General features: G+C 36.7%; 1 protein-coding gene across 2 annotated transcripts; it reads right to left on the minus strand.

The window, feature by feature from the left end:
- Positions 1-1,526: 1,526 nt before the first annotated feature.
- LOC126691518 (uncharacterized) lies at positions 1,527-22,863 on the minus strand. 2 transcript variants are annotated; one of them, XM_050386552.1, is made up of 6 exons: positions 22,639-22,863; positions 15,840-15,940; positions 15,274-15,351; positions 15,003-15,074; positions 3,606-3,703; positions 1,527-2,617 (listed from the first exon to the last, which is right to left on the minus strand). In XM_050386552.1, exons 1-6 carry the CDS (start codon positions 22,660-22,662, stop codon positions 2,052-2,054), a joined length of 939 nt encoding a protein of 312 aa, XP_050242509.1. In that variant the 5' UTR covers positions 22,663-22,863; the 3' UTR covers positions 1,527-2,051. The 2 variants fall into 2 exon arrangements, 1 of the variants encoding a protein (XP_050242509.1); XR_007644800.1 differs by lacking the exons at positions 15,003-15,074; positions 15,274-15,351; positions 15,840-15,940; positions 22,639-22,863 and adding an exon at positions 8,074-11,791 and having other exon boundaries at positions 2,571-2,617.
- Between the last annotated feature and the right edge of the window lie 1,935 nt (positions 22,864-24,798).

A 24,798-nucleotide genomic window follows, 5' to 3' on the forward strand; every position in this document is an offset into this window, starting at 1 on the left:
TAGAAAACTATTTTATTTGGTTGAGAAGAAAAAATGAAAGAATATAATAGATAATTTGTATAAATTTATTTTCATGCCTCTTTGATACTAAGAAACTCTATTTGCCTGATAGTCCTTCAAATGAGAAAGTGATAGGTGATGAAAAATATAAAAATGCCAAGGTTACACAAGATGATGATGAAGTGAAAGACCTTGGAGGTCTTAAATAGAAGGAGCAACACCCTGCATTGGACTTATGAACCTCTTGAGAAAAGGTCTACTAGAGAACATTGAATAGTTTTTTTTTATAGAATAAACGACATAATTTTATATAATGAAAGAATAAATTTATACAAGAACAAGGCAACATCAAGGAATACCAAAGAAAACTGAACAAGTTACAGAGCTTTCCCTTCACCTATCAAAAAAACAGCAGCTATATGCAAGGTTACATCAAGGAATGCCAAAGAAAAAACAAGACTATCTTACAATAACTCAAGACAAGCTTCCATAATTAACTTCCAAATATTCTAAAACATGGGCTGTAGCAAACCTGGCTAGAAAAGAGGGGTCAAGACGTGGAGTACCGTAGTAAGCCTCATTCCGCTTATTCCAAATCATCTAGCTAGTTGTGAAAAATATTGCAATCTCTAGGTCATTTTTCCTTACATTGAATAGTTAGCTTCAAGAATATGTGTGCTTCTGAAGGGGAGCCAAGGGATTGGATTAAGGAGATCAAAGATGAGATTAGTTATTTGAGATTGAAAAGTATTAACATTGATGAGGTGTTCTCCGTGCTAGTGAAGACAATGAAGAAGGTCAAGCTTGGTGTCAGCTTAACCGACATAAAATTGAATTAAAGAGCAAGATTGAAGATCTCCTTTCTTAGTAGGCTGGAGTGGGAGATTGTTGTCAGTCCAGCCCACTTTAGTGGCCAAGTGAGCCACGTGACTTGGAGTCCTAATTTTCCTAGGAGAAGTATTAGGCAGCTAGGGTTATTAACTGATGCATATGAAAAATATATGCTTTGTGATGTGTGTGGGCCGCATTGTAGAAAAGAAAAAAAAATAGAAAAAAAAAGGAGGGGCAGCTGTATAATATAAAGAGTGAGGTGAAGAGTAGCCTGGTGTGGCAAAGAAAAAGAACAGCAGCCAAGCGTTATTGTATTTGGTGTGGATCTCAAGTTAGGCATAAACTTGAGAGGATATTGTTTTTGATTTGATAATGGTAAAATCACTGTAGCTCTGTGGAATTTGGTGGTTATTTTTTTTGGCGTATATTTTATTTTTGCATTTCATAGATCTGAGAATTTAATGTATATTCCCTTTAGAAATAGCATTACAACTCAAGGAATTTTCAAAATAAAAAAGAAACCATCCTTGCCATATTTACTCTTACATGAAAATATGTCATTCGTGATCAAAACAAACAAGTGCATATTGCACTCAAAAAGCTTTCATGCGTAGCATGTAGAGATCCTACTAGTAATCTCCAAGGCATGACATACCCATGGATCTATGATTCAGACTTGTTTCCTACACATCCACTCAAAAAAATGAATTTACTGCACATCTAATGCATTGCTATAAATAAATACAAACATCATTTCAACTGTGAAATCATTCAGGTTAGAATATATCACTTACATAAGAGATAAAAGGACAGAATACCCAAAGTTCATAAAAATTACAGTAACAACGAGTCATTGGACAAGAAAAACCTTACTCGACCAGCCATCTGCATGCTTGAATTGGTAAAAAAAATCCCCACATTTTAGTTCCACCCATTTATCAAACAACTGGGCACCATTTGATTCCAACTTTGCTCTCATACGATATCTTTATTAAGGGCTGTAAAAGTTAATCAGCATTCACAAAGTGAACCGCTGTACCACCTCAGGTTCACTCTTTTGCCATGCATACCCTGACAATAAATTTAGCAAGGGCTCTAACACATACGTGCTCATTAGAGATTCAATGGCTGTAACTGAGAGCCTGGAGAGCTCCAATGTGTGTACTGATTGCAACAGAAAGGAAGCAAAGAATCAACTGCTGTTTAAGATTTTTCAACCCTCACTCCGTGTTAGCATACTTTACGTTATTGCCTTTTGAAATAAAACCATCCTTCCCGGACTGCAATCCCAGGGCATTAGCAAACATCCTCTTTGCAGCTCCCAAATGCTCCTTTTTCAAGTAGTCTTTATCAACTCCATTCCCACTACTTCCATTCTGAGATATGCTCACATGCGGGGAAATCTTGTCATTTAGCTTTTGGGGCGTGTTGCTTTTACTTAATGATAATCCACTTGAATTTTTATCATTGCTCTTCACTCTACCATAAAAATTCATATTTTGGTGTGATGAGAAAATAGTCTGCTGAGATGCTTCCAATGCATCTGTTTGCCCACAATGCTTTTTGCAATCCCTAATAGTAGCAATCTGATTGTTTGGATTGATTCTGTGGCCTAGGGCATGAGCAATCATTCGGCGAGCAACCATGGGAACATTTCGTGGCTTCCGCTTGTCAGGTTCATTAACATCTCCCGAATCCACTGAAAATATTCGGTTACGAGCAGCAAAATAATCTGCTCTTCTCTCCTCAAGTGAATGTTGAAATGAGGGTATATTTGTCTTTAATGCTGAAGCAAATGCAAAATGTTTAGGTCTCAACAATTAGTCATTTAACAACATTGCATGTTCCAGAACAAAATAAATGGATATCAATATTGGACTTGATTGGTCAACTTGTTCAAAAAAAAAAAAAAAAAAAAAAATAAGGAATCATGCTTCCAACTGTAAGATGGTATTTGGTTTCATTAACTATGGATAAAAGAACATCAGACTAAATTTTGCTCCATTACATGGACGCTACAAAATGGTTGAGCTCTCCATTTTTTTATTGAACTTGATGTTGAATAAAAGATGAGGTATACTACTAGTTAATCATAAGGCTTTGTCATTTACTTTATCTAACTGCTACTTTGTTGCTAGGATGGTAAACAAGGATGTGGAGCGTACACTAATACATATACACTTCAATGTACTAACTTATGATTTTGCCGAGTCCACATGCAAACAAAGAGAGAAATCCCTCTGAGACATCAATGGCATGTATTTAAAAAAAACAAAAACAAAAACAAAAATGTTCTCTTTTTAGCTCTAACCATGAACGCTATAGAGCTATCAAGCAGTTAAAATAAGGCATCCAGATGCAAAAAAAAATGAAAGTTGCAGTTTTTTCAACACCAAAATGCATTAGTTCCAAATACTTCACAACATAGTAAAAGGTGTTATAATTCAAACTTCCAACTAAAATTATAAAGGCCAATTGCATAAATTTGACTGTAGCTGAGGCTTGTTCTTTTTTTAATAACTGTAGCTGAGGCATTTCACATACTCAAAAAGTAAACCATCATTGCTGCCAATTTAACACTATTTTTCACATCTTTTTCACACTTTCAAATTCTTTTTAATCCAATATAGATATTGATATTATTAGCATATGCTTTCTAAACTTGAGAATAATGTAACTCGTTTCACAAATGATATATAGAGACTGGTTGTCAACAATATTACAGGGGAGGTTCAATAACCCGAATTATGTTTTGAGGACAGGAAAAAGGTTACCTGGCAAAGCTTCTGTTCTCCTCAACAATTGATGTGACATTATTGGAGATTGAGGCTCTTCATACTGCCACAAAATGTCACTAACAAGGATGGAAGGTCTGCAATTTGAATATGTAGGTTATTTAGAAAAGACATTTAATAAGCACAGCAAGAGCCCAATAGCTAGACTATTTAATAATGTGCAATATCAATAAATGTTTTGGTTTCAGGCCACATGTTATATTTTCACTAAACTATAGTTCAAAGCTATATATATATGTATGTATATAGAAAATTTCATAGATTTTCTAAAATAATTTGCTAGGATCAAACGTTGATGTCTCAAATGGCATGACCAGTTTGGTTGTTATGATAATTTGCATACCTTTTAACACATGTTTCCTTTGAGAAAACAAAACTAATAATAATAGTAATAATAACCTGATTAGATTAGAAATTCAACTCTATATAATTGATTAGATTCCTCGACTGATGCACACTTCTAATTTTCAACCTCCAACAAAATCTATCCTCACCTTAACATCTTTCTATGACAGAATCAACCAATACTAATCTACAATAAGTCAATCCACTATCTATTTTCTATGGAACTGTATACTCAGCTTTTTAAGTAAAAAGATTATTGGGAAGTACAAAAAGGGGTACAACACAAGTAAACAAGAAAGCCACTTCTGGGGGTGGTTTAGCCTGCCAAATGAATTCACAAGGTGACTTAATAACCTCCCCACCCCTTCTTTTACTTCTAGAGACCGATTAAGTTTTAACACCAAACTTTTGTTTCTTACACGATGACCATGTCATCATTTCCTTCACAACCCTTCAAATTTAGCAAACCAACACAGGTTTAGAAATAAGTTTGAAGACTCTATTTCCAATATCGTATACCAAAGAAGTGGAATTGAAAAGCATAAACAAAACTTTGGCCCAATCATCATGTCTCTTCCCTCCACCATGCAAATAGAGCCATCCAACTTATCAATGATGAAAATCAAGACACAAAATAACTACCACCATCAGACCGACAAGAACATTTAAGCTCAATAAGGGTCTCTAAATTGCCCTTAAAAGTAAACAATTAGAACTAGTAGGTCGTAATAGGTATTTTGTTTTGTCAAAAGTTCACCTGTTTTCTTCCAATCAAATCCTCACCTCAATCAGAATGGCATGATGCTCCTAGATATCCTCACATCTTCATCCATAAATTTCTCATGCCAAGTCTCCAAGACACCTTTTGAGAGATAAACAGAGCACCTAATGAGCACAAAAGAGCGGGAAAACTAAATACCACAGATCTCTTGTAAGTTGCAACTGGGCATTGCATCAAAAGGTGATCCAAGGACTCTCCATCTCTCTTGCACATTATTCAACTAGTCACACTAAATAAGAATTTTACGTACAATTGTCAATCATTCATTTTAGTTTTAAAGTAATATTTTTTTCCTATCACTTAGAAGTCATATTTCAAAATTATTTTGTGTAAGATAGTTGTTTGTACCCATGGCTTACAGAAAAGAAGATTTTCATTTTAGTGATCCTAATAATCTATTACCAAGAATCTTACAAAAAGTATCATACGCATGTTTTAAAGATTATTAACACTCTTAAAACTTATATGCAATGCTGACATAACCTTGCAATGAATATTTCCTTCCTTTTCCCATTCAGATTCTTGGATTCACCATTGATCACATAAATTTCGAACTGTAAGCTTAAAACTTTTTGGCATCCACCTCAAAAAGTGCAACTTGTTTGCTATCACACATGGGACAAAAAGCTTTTGATTTATACCAATCACAGGTATGGTTTTGCACCACAAAATGATAAAGCTGATCTTTTTAGGTCTAAATACTCATTGGCCTGTCTTTTATGCTTTCTAAAAAGTGACAGAGAGCATGAAAATGAATAAATTCTTGGTTTCTCAAGTGATGAAGCATTCCTTCTAAGCATCATTGGAACCTGACAACACATTACCAAGATACTAATCTTTGTGCAAACAACTTAATGCCTTAAATCCAAACACCTTTAAGTCAACTGCACTGCACATTCTACTGCAAGTTATCCAAGAAGCTCAAAGAAAAGCCAGCTCATGTACCAACAAAATCTTATAATCGCATTCAAATTGATGCGGAATTGGTGTTCTCTCTAGGCTACTTCAAGTTATTTCGTGTCTTAGTTTCATGTTTCTTTTTTTTTTTTTTTTTGGATAAGTAATAAAGATTTATTGAAATAAAAAAGAGAGAGACACCAAAATACACAGGGAGTATATAGGGATGAACGTATCAAAAGCAAACATTACATAAATCAAGTAAATCCAAAATAGAAGAAAAATGTTGGTTTCTCCACACAAAGAACCAGTCCAATAAGATTTTGAAGAATAGAAGCTTGAGATCAGGCATGGAATGCTCATTGTTTTCAAAACACCTACTATTTCTCTCATTCCAAATACACCACATCAAACAATGAGGAACAACCTTCCATATATCTCCATTATGATGGCGACCAAATCGACCTTGCCAGCAAGCAAATAGCCCAACAACAGACATTGGCAAAACCCAGTAAACTCCAAATAAACCAAAAACCATATCCCACAACTCCAAAGCAACCGGGCAATGAAGGAATAGATGGTCAACAGATTCACTATTACTCTTGCACATATAACACCAATCCAAAATGTAAACTTTTCTTTTCCTTAAATTGCCAATTGTCAGACATTTCCCCAAGGCAGCAGTCCATACAAAGAAAGCCACTCTAGAGGGGATCTTTTGCTTCCAAATGCTTTTCCAAGGGAAAAACTGCTCACTATGGCCAACTAGAAGATGATAGCATGCACTAACCGTGAACCCTTTACTCTTACAAGGCAACCAACATCTCTTATCCTCCCCAAACTCCCTTACAGGAGTGCTATAAATGGTATTTATGAAACTCTTGAAATCTTCCAATTCCCGATTATGCATATCCCTACAAAAAAGAATCTCCCAATGGAGGACTCCATTGGTGTACCTCATTAGATCCGCCACACTTGCCTCTTTGATACGACATATCCTATATAATTCAGGATAGCAATTTGCAAGAGAAGATGTTCCACACCAACGATCTAGCCAAAACTGCACTTTTGATCCATCTCCAATTTCCTACAAAATAAACCGAGATAAAGAGGGCCACCCCTTCTAATATTTTTCCACAAACTAACTCCATATGGACCAGAGAAAGAGCTAGAACACCAACCACCCCAATCATAACCATATTTTACCTCTATCACTTGACGCCATAGAGCATCCCTTTCTTGTTCAAATGTCCTTAACCACTTCCCTAATAAAGCTACATTGAAGGTTCTTAAGTTCTTAATCCCCAAACCACCTGAAGAAAGCGGAGTACACACCGTAGACCAATCAACCAGATGAAATTTGGGCTCATCCCCTAGGCCACCCCAGAGAGTCCCGCTGAAGTCTAGCAATTCGGTTGGCCACAGAAGTAGGAATAGGGAATAAAGAAAGAAAACAAGTAGGAAAATTTGAGAGAGTGCTTTTAATTAAAGTGACTCTACCTCCCTTGGATAAATATAATTTTTTCCAACCTGCTAATTTTCTTTCCATCTTCTCTAGAATTGGATTCCATATTAACTTGTCCTTAAATTTTTCCCCCAAAGGAAGACCCAAATATTTCATTGGGAGAGACCCTTGCTTGCAGCCTAAGACAGCCACCAAAAGATCAATGTTATGAACTGCCCCCACAGCCACCAGTTCAAACTTACCCAAATTTACCTTCAGACTAGACACAGCCTCAAACCAAATGAGCACCATACGGAAATCAGCATTTGATCAATATTAGCATCACAAAAAATTAGAGTATCATCAGCGAAAAGGAGATGGGAAACCACCAAAGATCTTCTGGCAGAATCACCTACACTAAAACCTGACAAACGACCTTCATGGATAGCCTTATCCAACATTCTACCGATGGCTTCCATAACCAACACAAATAACGAAGGGGACAAAGGATCACCTTAGCACAACTCCCTTGAACTTCCAAAAAACCCAAGGGAAGAACCATTAATAAGGATAGAAAAACGAACCGTTGATAAACAAAATGAAATCCATCGCCTCCACTTATCAGGAAATCCACAACGCTCAAGCAAGTGTGTAAGAAATCCCCAGTTCACATGATCAAAGGCTTTCTTTATGTCCAATTTACATAACAACCTTGGCTGACCAGACTTCAATCTACTATCAAGACATTCATTAGCAATAAGAATGGAATCAAGAATATGCCTATTTAGAACAAAGGCATTCTGAGATGTTGAAATGATCTCTCCTAAAATCATGCGAAGACGAATAGTCAAAACTTTAGCAAGTATTTTATAAACCCCCCCCAACAAGGCTGATAGGCCGAAAGTCCTTTACTTCCACTGCTGTAGCTATTTTAGGAATGAGAGCAATGAAAGTTGCATTCAAGCTTTTTTCAAACTGACCTGTAACATGGAAATGGTGGAACACAGCCATGATGTCTAATTTGAGAATCCCCCAGCAAGCTTGAAAGAATGCCATTGAAAAACTGTCTGGCCCAGGAGATTTATCCTCATTAAACTCCTTGATGACTTCAAAAATCTTAGTTTCCTCAAAAGGTCTCTCTAACCAATCCACATTATCCCCTGAAATCCTTGAAAAACCCAATACATCCAGGAAAGGTCGCTGCTCTTGTTGCTCAGAGTCTAGGTTCATATAGAATTGTTCAATATGGTCAGGAATCCTATCCTGGCTGGAAGACAGCCCCATCCATCATAAGGTTTTCAATACAATTATTTCTTCTATTAAAATTAGCCATCCTATGAAAAAACCTCGTATTGGAGTCGCCCTCCTTTAAAACAACACTTTGGACTTTTGTCTCCAGCTAATCTCCTCTAACAAGGCTGCCTTCTCAAGCTCAGCACAAAAAGACGCTTTTTCCAATTTTTCCTCCTCAGATAGAGGTTGATTGTCCTCTTTTACATCTAAAGCATTCAACTTACTCCATAATTGCTGTTTCTTGACAGTGATATTGCCAAAATCTATTTCGTTCCACTTCTTTAGATCCATTTTAAGAGCAGTCAACTTCTTGACAAGAATGTAACTAGGAGTCCCTTGAAAATGGTAATTCTCCCACCAGGACTTCATCTTGTCTAAAAACCCCTCCGCCTTTAACCACATATTCTCAAAACGAAAAGGAATTCGCCCTCCTCGATGACTCCTACTCTCCAAAAGAATTGGGAAGTGATCGGATAACACTCTAGGAAGCCTTTTTTGGGAGAAATGAGTGAAATAATTTGCCAATACCGGAAAGAAGAGAAACCGATCTATTCTAGAAGCTGAGGTGGAGTTAGACCATGTGTAAAGACCTCCCTCCAAAGTATTATCCATTAGCTCATGAAGAGATATAAAATTTGAAAAATCATTCATGCAATGAGCAAATCTTCCCGCCCCTAACCTCTCCGAAGGAAAGCAGATAACATTAAAATCACCTCCTAAACACCATGGAAAATTCCACCAACTGTTCAAGCCTGCCAATTCCTCCCACATAAATTGATGCTTCCTGTTCAAATTTGGACCATAGATACCTGTGAAACCCACTCAAATTGGTCACTGACGTTTTTGAACCTATACGAAATTGAAAAATGCCCCACTACTTCCTCTATCTTTTCAACCACCCTTCTGTCCCACATGAGCAGAATTCCACCAGAAGCACCCTTTCAACCCAAATATAACTAATCTATGTAAGGACAACTCCATACACTTCTAATAAGTCCTCTTGTAACCCATTCCAATTTTGTCTCTTGCAAACAAATGATATTAGCCCTCCAAGAATGAAAAAATTACGAACCTTGAGCCGTTTTTCCTTCTCATTCAAACCTCTAACATTCCAAGATAAAATCTTCAAATTCATTGGGAAATAATTAGAGCCCTTTCCTTACCATTACCAATGCGCCTTAAAGAAGCTGAACCATAATTGACAAAGCTAAATAAACCCCTCAATTCCCATATTCTCCACGGCTTTTTCAGTTTTTTCCTTAATAGCCCTTTGCTATAACTCAGCTTCAATGGCCAACAGGAAATTGGTTGCTGGCTCTTCCAAACCTTTGAGGGATGTCCCAAGAAAATCATCAAAACCACTGAATTTTTCCTGAAACCATTCTGAGTAATTGACCTTACCTAGCAATTTCTCCACATCCAGAGTTGCTGACCCTTCAGCAATATCCAAAACACCCATAGGCAAAGAGAAAGCCAGTGGTTTGACATTTAGAGGTGGCGAAGATTCAGTAAACTAAAAAGCATCCTCGGAACAAATATCTGAAACCCAATCCTCCACAATAACATCATCCTCTTTTTCCAGTTCTGAATTTATCTCCTTAGATTCTGATGACACCCCTGATACCAATGCCAACTAATTCGAGTCATCCACTCCGACAACGGCATATCTTGGTGGCAAGGAAATTTGAATCGAAATTCCCCCATTTCTTGATGACGTCATCTGTATGCTCATGGATGATTCGTTGGATGTCACGTTGCAAGGCCACATCACCATCAGAACACAGGTACTCATCCACGGAAGCCTCGGAACAAAGAGACTCAGTCACGAAAGCATCAGAATTGTTGAGAAACATCTCGATGCATGTCAGTTCCAAGTGGGTTAGAGTTAGCTTACCCACCAGAGAAGTTTTTGTTGTTGCCGAAGTGATTAGGTGAAAGGGAGGAACTTGCGAGGAGTACTTAGAGTGTGGGTGGGTCTGATATTGTGCCAAGGTGAGAGGAATAGTGGGCTGGGGAGGTTTGGGCTGCCATTTAAAAACAAGTTTATGTTTGGGCTTATTATGGTCAATGGGCTTTGGGTTTGGCACTTGGCCAACCGAAGGTACAGGTTTTTGTTTGGGCTTATTATAGTCAATGGGCTTTGGGCCCACTTCATTAACCTCAGACCACACTATAGCCCATCTCCCATCTAACCCAAGCTCCATATGCATAAAAAGATCCAAGGATAGCTCAGATTTGATCCCGTCACTTTCAATTCCCTTTATTGTTGACAAATCCTTCGCCCTGAGAAGCTCCCTCTGTCCTAGAGTACGTACCTTGCAGGTATCACGGTGATTACGGCTAAGATCTAACAAAAGCTTCGCACCAAGTTGTTCCCTCTGTACTAGGATACTTTTCTTGCAGGTATTACGGCTGAAATCTGACAAAATCTTTACCCTAACCAATGCAGATTTATTCTTTCCTTCAACTCCTCCGCCACTAGTGTTTTTCCGTTTCCCTGCCACCACCGTCACATAGGATATTGAGGCATCTCTATTGGGAATACCTGTGGTTGCTTTGCCTTTATTTTTTGCACCGCCATGGTTATGAGGTTTGTCAACCACTACCGCCGCCTCAGTCTTTGGTGCACTCTGTATTCTATGAAACGATCCCTGACTTGTAAGAGAAGCTAGTTTTAAAATTTTCCTCAGGTTTAGGCCAAAGCCGTGCCAGCCACTACCCAACCTTCTCTCAAGTATCACTATGTTACCCTTCCATCGACCATGAAGAAGTTCAGAAACCATTAAAAACGTGCCATGGGCGTTGGACCCCAATTGAAGGATGAAAACAATATCACCCTCTCCACACGATCTTGCATAATGACCAGGTGATTGCTTTGAAATTAATTCCTCCAAGTGGAACAAAAATCGGTTTGCACTCTCCTTCCCCATAAAAACAGAGCGCATTGAGGTATGGCCTCTCTCAAAGATCCGTAATAAGAAATAAGAAATAAGAACCGCCTTCCTCAACTGAAACCTCAAATGTTTTTGATTCAACGAAGAAAAAAACAGAGCCTCCCATATTGAAAAAGAAATCAACAAATGAAGCATAAAAAACACACAGAAAAAAGCAGGAGGACAGAAAAATCTATAGCTAATTCGAGGTAGCCAGGCCTCAAACTCTCTGTTTTTCCGAGCTAAGAAACACTCTTAGTTTCATGTTTCTTATTAATTATTAAACTACAGATTTAATTTTCTTTAAAATTAGGACTCTAGGGTCTTCTTGTAATTGTAAGATTAATAGGTATGTGCTGTAGAATAGTCCATTGAGCCTTATTTTGGGTCAAGTCATGTTATTCTGTCTTGCATTGCTGTCTTTAGGTCCGTCTGGTTGTGCGTTAAGAGCTGCTCTAAAGCTCTTTCTGGACAAAAAGGGGGTGGGGGGGGGGGGGGGGGGGGGGGTTGGGGGGTTGTGGTGGTGGGGGGAATGTTGCTAACCCACTAAAAACTTGTTGGGTCCTCTTGAAGCTGGAAATAGCTTTAAGACTAAAGCTGAAATTTGGATCTGTTAGGAAAACACTAAATAGTTTTCAGTTAAAACTCTATATCACAAAAGCTCTACTACTAAAGCACTACAGTTAAAGCTCTACTTCCTCTAGCAATGCCAAAATGGCATTTTATTTGGTTTAAAGCTTATTCTACTATTACGACCACGGATCATAATAGGAGAAGGATTACTACAGGTCTAAGTGTTTGTTTGGATGAGCAGGGGGCTGAAATTAAGCTGTTTATTCAGCTTATTTATCCCATGTACAATTTTTTAAAGTTTTACTTTTTCTAGGTACATCTGTGCCTTTTTTTTTTATAAGTAGGTACAGCTGAACTTTTGCCAACTTTTTTTTAAAATCCAATTAGCCAATGAAACTAAGCTCTCCCATTTTTTTTTTTTTGATAGGTAATAAAAGTTTCATTGATAGGAAAAGTACAATGTATTTACCATAGTAAACCCACAATACTTGAAATGAATACAAACAAATCAAAGGGAAGAGCTAACAAAAATAAGGAAATCAGACATGGAAATACAATGCGTAAGACCCCAAATATGGGACCACTCAAACAAAGTCCTAGATAGCAAAGATTTCAATAGATCTACAAGTCTCTCAATGTCTTCAAATGTTCTAGAATTGCGTTCCTTCCACATATTAACCACATAAGACACGTCAGTACCATATTCAAAACATTTGAAGAAAAAGTCCCCAGCCAATTTTATCCAAGCAAAAAGAAGAGAAACAATTGTATTCAGCATCACCCACTGGACTCCAAACATAAGGAAGACTTCAACATCACCCACTGGACTCCAAACATAAGGAAGACTTCACACCACAAAGCATGAGCAAACTTACAATGAAGCAAAAGATAATCCACAATTTAATCATCACAATGACTTAAGTGACACCAATTCACAAGAGGCAATTCTTCTTAACAAGGTTATCTATTGTAAGAATCCCACCCCTAGCAACAATCCATAAAAAGAAAGACACCCTTTTAGTTACCCTAACACACCAAATGCTCTTCCAAGGGAAAGAAACAGAAGGGGCGTCCAATAATGAGTTATAGAAAAAGCACACATCAAAAACACCACTACGAGTCAAGTACCAAATCAGGGTATCATCACCCTCCCCCCTTGGTATTTTGGAGGAAATATGCTCAAAAAAAGAGTAAAATCTCTTCAATTCCCAGTCTTGAAAGTCACAACAAAAAAGTAAGTTCTAGCTCCTACCTCCCCCATCTGGTGTAGTAAAAATCAGATCATAAAGCCGACTTCTTGACCACAGCATAGGCAAATAAGTCCGGATACAAATCTTTCAAAGAACTAGGACCACTCCAAGGGTCATACCAGGACCAAATACGAATACCCTCTCCTGCAACACTCACCACATGACCAAAAAAACTCTCTGCACCTTTTCTAATGTTCTTCCACATCCCACAACCATGTGTCCCTCTAACAACTCTAGTGCACCAACCTCCACTAGTCTCCCCATATTTGGTGGCTATAAACTGAAGCCATAAATGAGTGACTTCATTCCCAAAATGCCATAGCCACTTCCTAAGCAAAGTTTGGTTAAACAGTCTAATCCTCTGGATCCCCAAACCACCTACCTCCACTAGCCAAAAAACCTTTTCCCAAGCAACAAGAGGATATTTAAAAACTTCAATTGATCTCTCCCAAAGGAAATTCCTCTGAATCTTTTCTAATCTATCTGACACATGTTGCGAAATAGTAAACAATGATAGATAATGAGTGGGAAGACTCAATAGAATGCTCTTCAATAAGGTAAGCCTACCCCTTTTTGACAAATATAATCGCTTCCAACTTGATAGCTTTTTCTACATCCTTTCTATAATAGGGTTCCAAATTGAAGAATCCTTATAGTGAGCCCCAAGAGGCATACCCAAATAAGTCATGGACAATCAGCCAACCTTTAAACATAAAATACGAGCCAGAGCCTCTAACAAAATCCATCAAGATTCCATCTTTCTGAACCTTCATCAATATTTTAAGCTTTTAGACCTAAGCCCTCGCCTTTTTCCTAGATTTTGGTCAGCTAAGTCTCTCAAAACACCTGCGTAAAGCCCCTTTCTTGCTCCTACAGCTGTCTGCCAGATTTGATATGAGAGTTCTTTGTCATACATCAATTTGGTATCAGAACTTGTTCCAACATTCCCTATTCATCATTTAACCATACTCAATGCCATGTGTTAAGGTCATCCTGGCTTTCTTCACCACCTAAACTCAAATTCTATTGCCCTCTAAGCATCTTCAACTTAATAATTATTACTAGACTTCATGCTCTTCTTTTAAATTATTAAAAATCTAATCTTTTTGCAGATCAAAGCCTCCTTAACTTCTCGGAAATGAATTCATTCTATAGCTTTGAATTCCATATTCAAAGTTGCAGCTGGATTTATTCATTAGAAAGATTCAATTCAATACATGTACCCACAAGTGTTATATTAGATTTGAATTAGATTTCGGATCAATCTATTAAAAGCATTCATTCTCTTTTGATAGGTAAAAGGATTCATTCTCTTTATTTATTGGAGGTAGAACCGATCAATATTTCTTTTCTGATTCATCTTTAGAGTTAAATGCCTCAGTCATGAATTGTTTTTGGTCCATTTTGCAGGAATAAAAAGAAAAAAGTAAAATCCTTATGATAACTAGATCTTTTCTTGCTTTGACATTTATTTACTAAAAATATCCATTTAGCTTCACTAATTTTGTGTGTATGGTACCCAATCATCACTCATTTGTCTTTTTTTTTCTATATGAGTAATGAAAACAATATATATTAGAATGAAAAACAAACCCAGTACACTGGCGGTGTACTAAGGTAGAAGTACAATCAATTCAAAATACAAGGTGGAGAAAGAAAAGAAGCACTCCAATCGAACAGAGTACGAAGGAAGAGGGCTTTAATTTCAAGGATAGTCCGTTCACATCCCTCAAAACTTCTGGCATTGGGAGAGAAAAAAAAAAAAAAAAAAAAAAAATCTTCCCATCGAAAGGCCTTATTACCATTTTTGAAAGGACAGCATGTAAAATTTCTAGTCAACAAGCATAAGTATTCACATACATTGATGTATCTGAGCATCTCTCCAAAACTAAGTGCCGATCATCACCTTCACCAACAGATGTGTGGGAAAATCTAGCACAAATAAATTAATCATTAATATTAACAGAAGAACACTGGATAAGTAATATGTTCTATGTAAGCCATAGAGTAGTTCCATGAGATGAGAGAGATTGGGATGTACTCCATAATCAATTTAGATGTCCTTCAACAAAAGTATCAAAACAATACTATAAATCATCTAGCAAACAGGAAAAATTTGAAAGAAAAATACCCAAATATTTCTGAAAGGCGATGCAAGAGAAGACGGTTATACGCATTCATTGGTTCCAACTCCAGGACACCATCAGAACTGCAATCCAACATTATTTTGTTAGTATTCTCAACAAAAGCACAATCCAGGGTATCCTTCACATAACTTCAGGCAATAAATCCTAACCATACAACAAGAAGATTTACATAGCAGAAACAACAAAAATTACATCACCAACACGGCAACACCACCAGTAATACAGATGCAACAAAATACCAACCAAAACTACAAGATTTTCTCTAGTCCCCACTCCCCCTCCATTTGAGCAAAAGAACTGGCAAATTTCATTAACATAGGCATGGAAGCACGCGCACACACATGAGAGAGGGTGAGAGAGGCCCTTTCTGGCTAATCAACTAGCGTATAATGGCCAAAAACATGCAAGGCATGGAAGCGCACACACACACACACACACATGAGAGAGGGGGAGAGAGAGAGAGAGAGGCCCTTTCTGGCTAATCAACTAGTGCATAATGGTCAGGCAAGAGGTTTAAGTGCAAAAGGACATATTATTAATGTAAGTCTACCTGGTATCATCCTGAATGAAGCTGACCAAGGCCTCTTCCACTGAGAGAACAAGATGCTTGGAAGGAAGATTGTCCTTGACAAGGAAAGCCAGTTCCTCAACCTATATATTGGCAATACACAAATTGGTACAGCATGAGAAAAAATTCAAACATTTATTTCAAAACAATAAACAAAAATAATGAAAAATACATTCTAGATTTGTTTTTAAAGAATCTCAAATATTTATTTCAAAACAAAAAGGGGGGAATCCTTTTCTTTATGAATAAAAAACCTTTATTGGAAAGAGGAAAATTCAGTACAAAACAAAAGTAATATACTGAGTGAGTAAAAGTCATGAAAAATTACAGCTTTTGATTAAATGCATAAATTCATAAAAAATATAAAACTATAAATAAAATCATAAACATCTGAAACATGTTCAATCTAGAACAAGTCCAATGACACAAATTATTAAATTGTACAGCCAATGGAGTATAATATTTTTATCAGTCCAGCGAAGTTGTACTAAAACCAAGCAGAGCTACAGAAAAGTGAGATCAAAAGTGTAATTTTTTTATGGAGGAAAAGAAAAGAAGGAAATAAAAATCACATTAACTTGCAATGAGAGGATATCAAAACTTCATTTAAGTTTCCAGTTCCACAACCTGTAAGTACACCCCACAGAGATCAAAGCCCTAGTCATTGGAACGCAAGTAGGGAGAGAGAGAGTTAAACAGAATATGTTCTCACATGCTTGGCATAGACTATATCCAAATGGATTAATGATTCAAAATGAGGTTCCATGGACCATGCTTTTTGCAAATGATACTAAGTTTGTTTATGAGACTATATAGGAAGTTAACTCTAATGTGGACTAAGTAAACTAAAATTGGAAGTTGACTCTAATGCGATTCCCTTATTTTTAATATGAAGTATTTTGAGACAAATAAATTTTTTTGATAAGTATAATTAGGAGACGAATAAATGCGCAAACTTTCCAGAATATTGGTAATAAAATTGAAGCTTTTATCCAATAGCATTGTAGCTCAACTATCTCCTAGTGTTTCCAATAGAGACATCTTGAGTTTAAATCCCCTTCTCCCCCGACTATTAAATGATAAAAAAAAATTATAATTGAAGCTTGTATTCCAAAGGTCGCACTATGATTGGATAGTGATCACTCTATTCCACAAACTTCTTGAAGTTCCTTGATCTTTTTAAATGTAAATTTTTTCCCCGTTTTTGGCTTTTCCTCTTGTATACATCCTTGTACTAGGGTTGCACCCCTTTTTGCTCTATGTTAATAAAATTGATAACTTACTAAAAAATTTGGAAGTTTGGAGAGATACTTTATAAGGGCGCTTTAGGCCAAGTAGGAGTAAATTTGAGTACATAAACTAATAAAGGTAGAATAGAGATGGATGGATACTTCATGATATAATTTTGTATATGATACATGTTATCAACCTCAGTTAGTTAATAAGGATACATGGAGCCAACCCCAATTTAAGTTTTTGATAAGTAATAAAAGTTTTATTGAAGATAAAAAATATATATATATATTAAAAAATACTTTATGCTTGTTATATTACGAATTATCCCAAAATATTAAATAGTTAGGAAATGGTGAATTTCATCATTTAACCATTATTCTAACACTACTCCTCATGTGCAAGTCCAAACTCCCCCTTAATAAGGGAGGTCTAACACGTGGAATTTTTAACATTTTAAATGGGAGGGTGGGTGGAGACAGCAATCCAACTCGAAACTTCTTCTCTAATACTATGTTGTCTAAGTAAATGTATTCAAGGTTTTAAGCTTAAGCTATCAAAAAAGGGTAAGTTTGACCACTTAGCTATAATTCTAACATCCCCCTCGCATGTAAGCAAAAAATCCCCCTTAAGAAGTAGGCCTAGGGCCCAACACATGGAACTTTTAACATTTTAAATGGAAAGTAAAGTGGAAAACAAGGATTAATCTCAGGACCTCCTACTCTAATACAAGGTTAAATTACCAATCGTCCAAAAAGCTTAAGCTGTTAAGAAATGAAGAATTTAATCATTTAAACATAATTCTAACAATGCTTACAATGGTGAACACAAAGTATCTTAAAAAATTACAAGAACACTAGATAGAGGATCTAAAAGAGTTTTGGACTCGCAAAATGGATGTATAATGCGTAAAACCCCATGCCCAAGACCAAATCAAACAAAGTACGAATCAACAAGGGTTTCAATTGATCAAGAGATCTCTCAACATCCTCAAACATATGACTATTCTATTCCTTCCGCACTATCCACATCAAGCATGCCGGCATTAGATTACATACATCCAAGGAATGTTTCCGAAACCAACTTCCAACCACATAATAGAGTTGCTACAGTCAATGGCATCACCTACTGCATCTGATCACCCACATAATAGAGCTAACCCATAAGACACACACAACTAGACCTTTAAAACCATACAACTTTTACTTTAATAGGACTTCACATGTGAGCCCCATAAAATAAGTCTTGAGACAACTTTGCAAAGTAGTAACAAATTAATCTTCCATGGCTGCATCAATGGAAGAAACGTCTCTCTTGAAAGGGGGAAGACTCATGCCCATAAGGAGCACTTTGATGAGCTTACCTGCTTATTTCATGTCCCCATTCACAATGTCGGTAAGTGTGGCATAAAGGCTGACGAAATTACAATGTGATTTCCTATGGGGAGGCATGGGAGAGGGTGGGAAAATTCATTTGATCAATTTGAAGTTGGTGTGTTCTCTGTTGTGTGTAGAGGCTTGAGTATTTGGAAGTTGTGTACCTTCAACTTTGCTTTATTAGGAAAATGGCTATGGCAGCTTTACTAATGAGATTGATCACCTTTAGAGGTGCTTGGTGGTGGTGAAATAAGGAGAGCTAGAAGGAGGTGGGACTTCAAGCTTAGTCAATTACTCACAAAGGATTGGAATTTGTACTGGAATTAGGAAAGCAGGAGGATTAAATTAGAATTCAGGGCAGAAGGAATGTGTGGTTCTAGTTTGAATTATGGTGCATGGATGAGGTATTAAAACTTGAAAGATTATTTCTGAAGTTGTTTAAAAGTGCATAAACAAATTAGCAAGAGCATGTGATTATATGAAGGTTAACAAGGGTTACAAATTGGAATCCCATTTTTTTTTTTTTTTTGGATAGGTAAAAAGTTTATTGATATCTTAAAAGGGGAACACCCTAGTACACAGGGAGTGTACAAGAGGTCAAACAATCAAGAACAAAAATTACAAGCATCTAAGAAATCAAGAAAAGATAAAAATGATGGTTCCGCAAAGCAGCCAACCAATCCATTAAAGTTCTAAAGAAAAATAGTTTCAAGTCTGATATGGATCTCTCCTTATCTTCAAAGTATTGACTATTTCTCTTCCTCCAAAGGCACCACAATAAGCAATGAGGAACTATCAACCATATATACCCATTTCAATGACGGCCAAATCTGCCTTGCCAACATGCTAGAAGCCCCACTACAAATTGCGGCATAACCCAGCTCACTCCAAATAAACTGAACACCATAGCCCACATATCCATTGCAACCAGACAATGAAGAAGAAGATGATCAACCGATTCACCATTACACTTGCACATATAGCACCAATCCAATATCCAAACCTTCCTTTTTCGTAAATTGTCAATCGTTAAGCATTTCCCCAAGCAGCAGTCCAAACAAGAAAAACTACTCGAGAAGGAATCTTTTGTTTCCAAATGTTTTTCCAAGGAAAGCAATAGTCATTAGAGCCTACTAAGAGATTATAATAATCCTTAACCGTGAAGCCCTTCTCCCTGTCAAATTTCCAACACACCTTATCCTCACCACACCCTCTCACCGAAGCACCATATATGGTATCCATGAAACCGGCCAATGCCTCTAGTTCCCAAGCATGCACACCCCTGGAAACTTATATCCCAAAATAGGGTTTCATTATCAAACTTCATAATCTCAGCCACACTAACCTCCTGATCTTGGCAAAATCTAAACAATTCAGGACAACTAACTGCAAGAGATGTTTCACCACACCTACGGTCTTGCCAAAATTTCACCCTAGACCCATCCCCAATATCATATAGAATGTGGTGAAAAAAAGAAGGCTATCCTTGACTAATATTTTTCCACAAGCCAACACCATATGGACCATTAGTAGGCCTAGTACACCAACTACCCCATCCACAGCCATATTTCACCGCTATCACTTGCCTCCAAAGGGCAGCCCTCTCCATCCCAAATCTCCATAGCTACTTCCAAAGCAAAGCTTCATTAAAATGTTTTACCTTCCTTATCTCCAAACCACCCATAGCAATGGGAGTGCAGATAGTAGCCCATTTAACCAAATGGAATTTTGGTTCATCACCAATGCCACCCCATGAGAAATTCCTTTCTCAATTTGGTTAGCCACAGAAACAAGAATAGGAAATAAAGATATAAAATAAGTGGAATCCCAATTTTGAGAAGCAGGAATAGGAAATAAAGATAGAAAATAAGGGGAATCCCAATTTTGTGAGGCAGGTTCAAGATTGGGACTTGGAGTAGATTAACACTCTCTTCAATTTGTTACATTCTTTTTTATTAGTAATTTTATTGAAAAGGAAAAGGGACGGTCACATATAAAAGATGTGAAACAATCCCTTTCCAAAGAATACAAGCACAAAGACAAAAAAAAAAATCTATAAAATCAATGAATGACAACAGAATGCCACCCAAGGCAGTCAACTAATCATACAAGGACCTCAAAAGAAACTCTTTGATTCCAAAATTAGGCTGTTCAACACATCAAAAAGCATCCTATTTCTTTCGAACCAAAGATTCCACATAACACAGTAAGGTATGGCTTGTGAAACCTTAGCAGCCCTATGGAGACTAGAATCGTCGTTGCCAACATTACATGAGCTCAATCACAAATTATATCATCACCAAAACTACCCCAAACAATGCAAAAACAAAAGACCAAATATCTGTTGTAATATCACTGAAGCAGAGAATGTGCAACAAATTCCCCACTACTTTTACACATACAACACCAACCAACAATCAATAAGTGCCTCTTGTGGCGATTATCAATCGTCAAAACTCTCCCTAAAGTTGTTGTCCACACAACAAAATTCCACATTCCATGGCACCCTAGCACCCCAAATGCTCTTCCACGGAAAATAGTGGCTTGTGGAACCCCTAAGGGCATTGTAAGATGACATAACCTCAAATATCTAACTCCTTGCTGGCATTTACAAAGCTTGATCTCCACCATAAAATGAAGGTATATTCTATTAAGATAGAGAGTGTAATGAAAGACAAAGCTGGTTTGAAGCTGAATATGCACGGTAATTTTATTTCCGATTTTATTATGAGGGTTTGAGAAGGGACTTATAGTACAGCTTTTTCTTGGAAAACTATTTAGAGAATGATGTCACTTAGCCACCTTCAAATGTGGCATTTTTTGTATGGACAATGGCTTTGGGGAAAATTTTTACAGTTGATAATCTCTTATTAAGACAGAGGTGGGCACGTGTTTATGAGCAAACCAAACGGTGAGACCAGAAAGCAATTGTAATTACATTGCTCATTCACTAGGAAGCTGTGAGCTTTCATATTTGTGTTGTTCATAGTCAATTGGGTGATGCCAAAGTAGGTTGAGGAGCCACTGCATTCCTGTAGAAGGAAGTCTAACTCTTTAAAAGTTAGGGTTTGGAATGATGTTCCATAACATATCATGTGGACTTTATGGAAGGAATGAAATAGGTGGATGTCTGAGAGGGAAGAAGTGTCAATTTTGTGAATAACAAATCAATGCTTGTCAGCATTTTATTGAGCATCATCAGATGAAAGCTGACCTTTTTTGCATTGTAGACTAAGGATTCATTGCATATGTACATGATCATAAGTGTACACCACACAGCTCAAAGCTGAGTATCGAGTATATAGCTAGTTTACTACAACTGTGCCTCTGATCCCAGTGTAATATTATTTCTATCTATACATCTTTACCCATCACAAAAATAAATAAATGATAATAATAATAAAATAAAACTTCATACACACAATGTGGATTTCTCATTAGCTCAATTAGTAAAGTCTATCATCGTCAAGTAAGAAATTTGGGGCTCAACCCCACTTACACCAAAAACCAATTAGCACACTCATTTTATTTATCAAAAAATTAAATTAAATAGCTTCTTAGACACAATTCATACTCAATTAAACTCCACAGAGTATTATATCTAACTACTTCAAGAAGATTGTGACCATTGGTTATATCCATAATCATAAACAACCATTTTATCTTGACTAATCTGAGACAACAAATGCACTTAATTGTTGTTAAAAGTCACTCCTATGTTCCCAGTCAACCATCTCAACATCCCCAAAAAATGATTTTTCACTAAAAATAGAATTGATTTAAAACCTTTTTTATTTCTATTTGCTGATATCATACATTTCAAATTGACTAATCCAATTTTATATCCTAAAAGCAATTCCCATTTATATTATTTTCTGTTACTGCTAATTTTTATTTTTATTTTTTAATCTTTTGAAAAAATAAAACAGAGAACACCCACATAACCCTGTAAATTTAGCATAACACAAACAAATTTACAATTTATTAGCAAAATTCCTTAAGACCCAGTTCGAATATTAGCAATACAATTCATTAAAACTCTAAATAAATTGTAATTAATTCAAACAAAAGCCACAAAGCTTTAAACAAATAAGAAAAATTAGACCATAGAAATCGACAGAGAGAGAGAGAGAGAGAGAGAGAGAGAGAGAGAGAGAAAGAAAGAGATGTACCATAGCGAATTGGGTCATGCTCATGTTAAAGCAGTGCAACAAAACTCAAAAAAGAATTTCTGGTAAAGCGTGATACGAGCCGTTGTATGAGAGAGAGATATTGTTGATTGAAGGCGTACAAAGATTCTAAAGATACAAGTATATATATATATATATATATATATTTTTTTTTTTTTTTCTTTTTCTTTTTTTGTTTCTTTTCTCAGCAAAAAAAAGGCGTACAAAGATTCTGAGATACAATCACAATACGGGAAATTTCTTAGCTGTAGTCGCAGCCAATAGAGAGAAGACACATCACTAAAAAAAAATATATGACATCAATTTACTTGCCACATTATTCTAACTCATCCACAAATTTTAATATCGTTAAGAGCATTCACATCAAGAATGCTACCCCCACCCTCCATTAAAAGTTATCATAATTTTTGAGTGGAGTTGTGATGTATTTTTGTATTAGAACTCATTTTCCTCTCCTTTGTGTGTGTATTTGTTTCTCAAAAAAAAAAAAAAAATCAAGAATGCTAAAAAAATATAGCATTTAGCATTTCAAAACATTATTTTATCTATTTTAACACTTCACTTTAAAATATACCCAACATCAAAAGTTTTTTTTTTTTTTACCACTTCATTAAAATATTATTTATTTATTATATTTTATTCTCACCACCAACTTGATGTCACCACCCAAGCCTCCACAAACGCACATAACCAACAGGCTCAACCCACCAACACAACCAACCTCAACCCATTGCCCTCAAACCAAAACACAACCAACCATTGGCCTCAACCCACAGCACAACCCACGACACAATCATCGCTTTCTCCCTCTCATCTCTCTCGACCTCAACCCACAACACACCAACCACCAAACCCACCATTGTTACCCAGTAACCCAGCAAGACCCATCAAGCAACACCACCAAGACCCATCGAGCAATACCACCCATTGCCATCAAACATGTTTTAAGGATTTAGCTCTAGTGGCCACCACATGTGATTCTCCTTCCCTTCTTCTTCCATTCTTTAGATCAATTTCTACACTCAAAACCCACCATAAAACCCCAGCGAAAACCCACCCACCACCCCAGCTAATGGACTAAGTAATTACCCTCATCTAAGGAAACCAGCCTAGACGAAGATAGAGCATCATGAAAGCTACCATTTAATACCCCGACGATTACACATCTGTAAGAAGACCATTAGAGGCCCTAATAAAGGCCAAATTGAAGACCAGAGACGTTACCCAGGCTCTCCTTAAACTACCATTTAAGGAGAGCAATGGCTGCTAAAGAAAGCCAATATATATATAAACCTATAGAATCCAAGAGAAGGTATAGATATTCTACTCAATTAAAATCTCTACTACTAAATTCTCTACATCTCAAAAGTCATATTCACTGACTTTATTATCGGAGACTCTGTGGCTGGCACCACACTGGTGACCACCTCGAGAGGACCATATTATTCTTTTTCCTAAACCTTGCAGGAACCTAGACGAACTCATGTTGATCCATCTGGATGAACTTACTCACTGACGATTTCGGCATCATCACCGGCAACCCAACCTCTCCAATTTCAACCCCAGCCAAGAATGCCAACCACTAATTCAAGGATGCCAACCACTATAGATGGTAGCTCATTGTAGCTTAATGTCAAAAATTATAGCATTTGAATTCTTTGATGTAGTGTATTTTTTTTGTGTTGGTTATTATTAATAGCATTTTATAATTTTGACGTGAATGCTCTAACCCTTTCCATTAATCCCATCCTCTATTCAAATTTCAAAATTTCATTTGGGAATTGAATTGGCAGGTTGGCAAGAGATTTCACAAGGTAAAAAGCTTTCAAATTTTATTATTTTTGGGAATTCTCTCTCTCTGAGATGGATCTCCTTGTTCATCATCATCAATCATCACTATTTGCTGCCGTTTCTTTCCATTGCAACATTGGCAACACTTAAGCTTTGTTTCTATTTCATTTGTCCTCACCCCTACAACTATCTCACTGCTTTTAGGTTTTTTTTTTTTTTTTTTTTTTGTAATTGCCTTCTTAGCTCAATATTAGTTGGGTTAAGTTCTTGTTCCCTTTCTTTTGTTTTATATTGAATGGGTCAAGCTTTAATCATACTCCTTTAGTAGCACTTTGTTGGAATCTTAGGTTC

Source organism: Quercus robur, chromosome 1 (assembly GCF_932294415.1).
Source record: "Quercus robur chromosome 1, dhQueRobu3.1, whole genome shotgun sequence".
In the NCBI taxonomy this organism is placed as follows: domain Eukaryota; kingdom Viridiplantae; phylum Streptophyta; class Magnoliopsida; order Fagales; family Fagaceae; genus Quercus; species Quercus robur.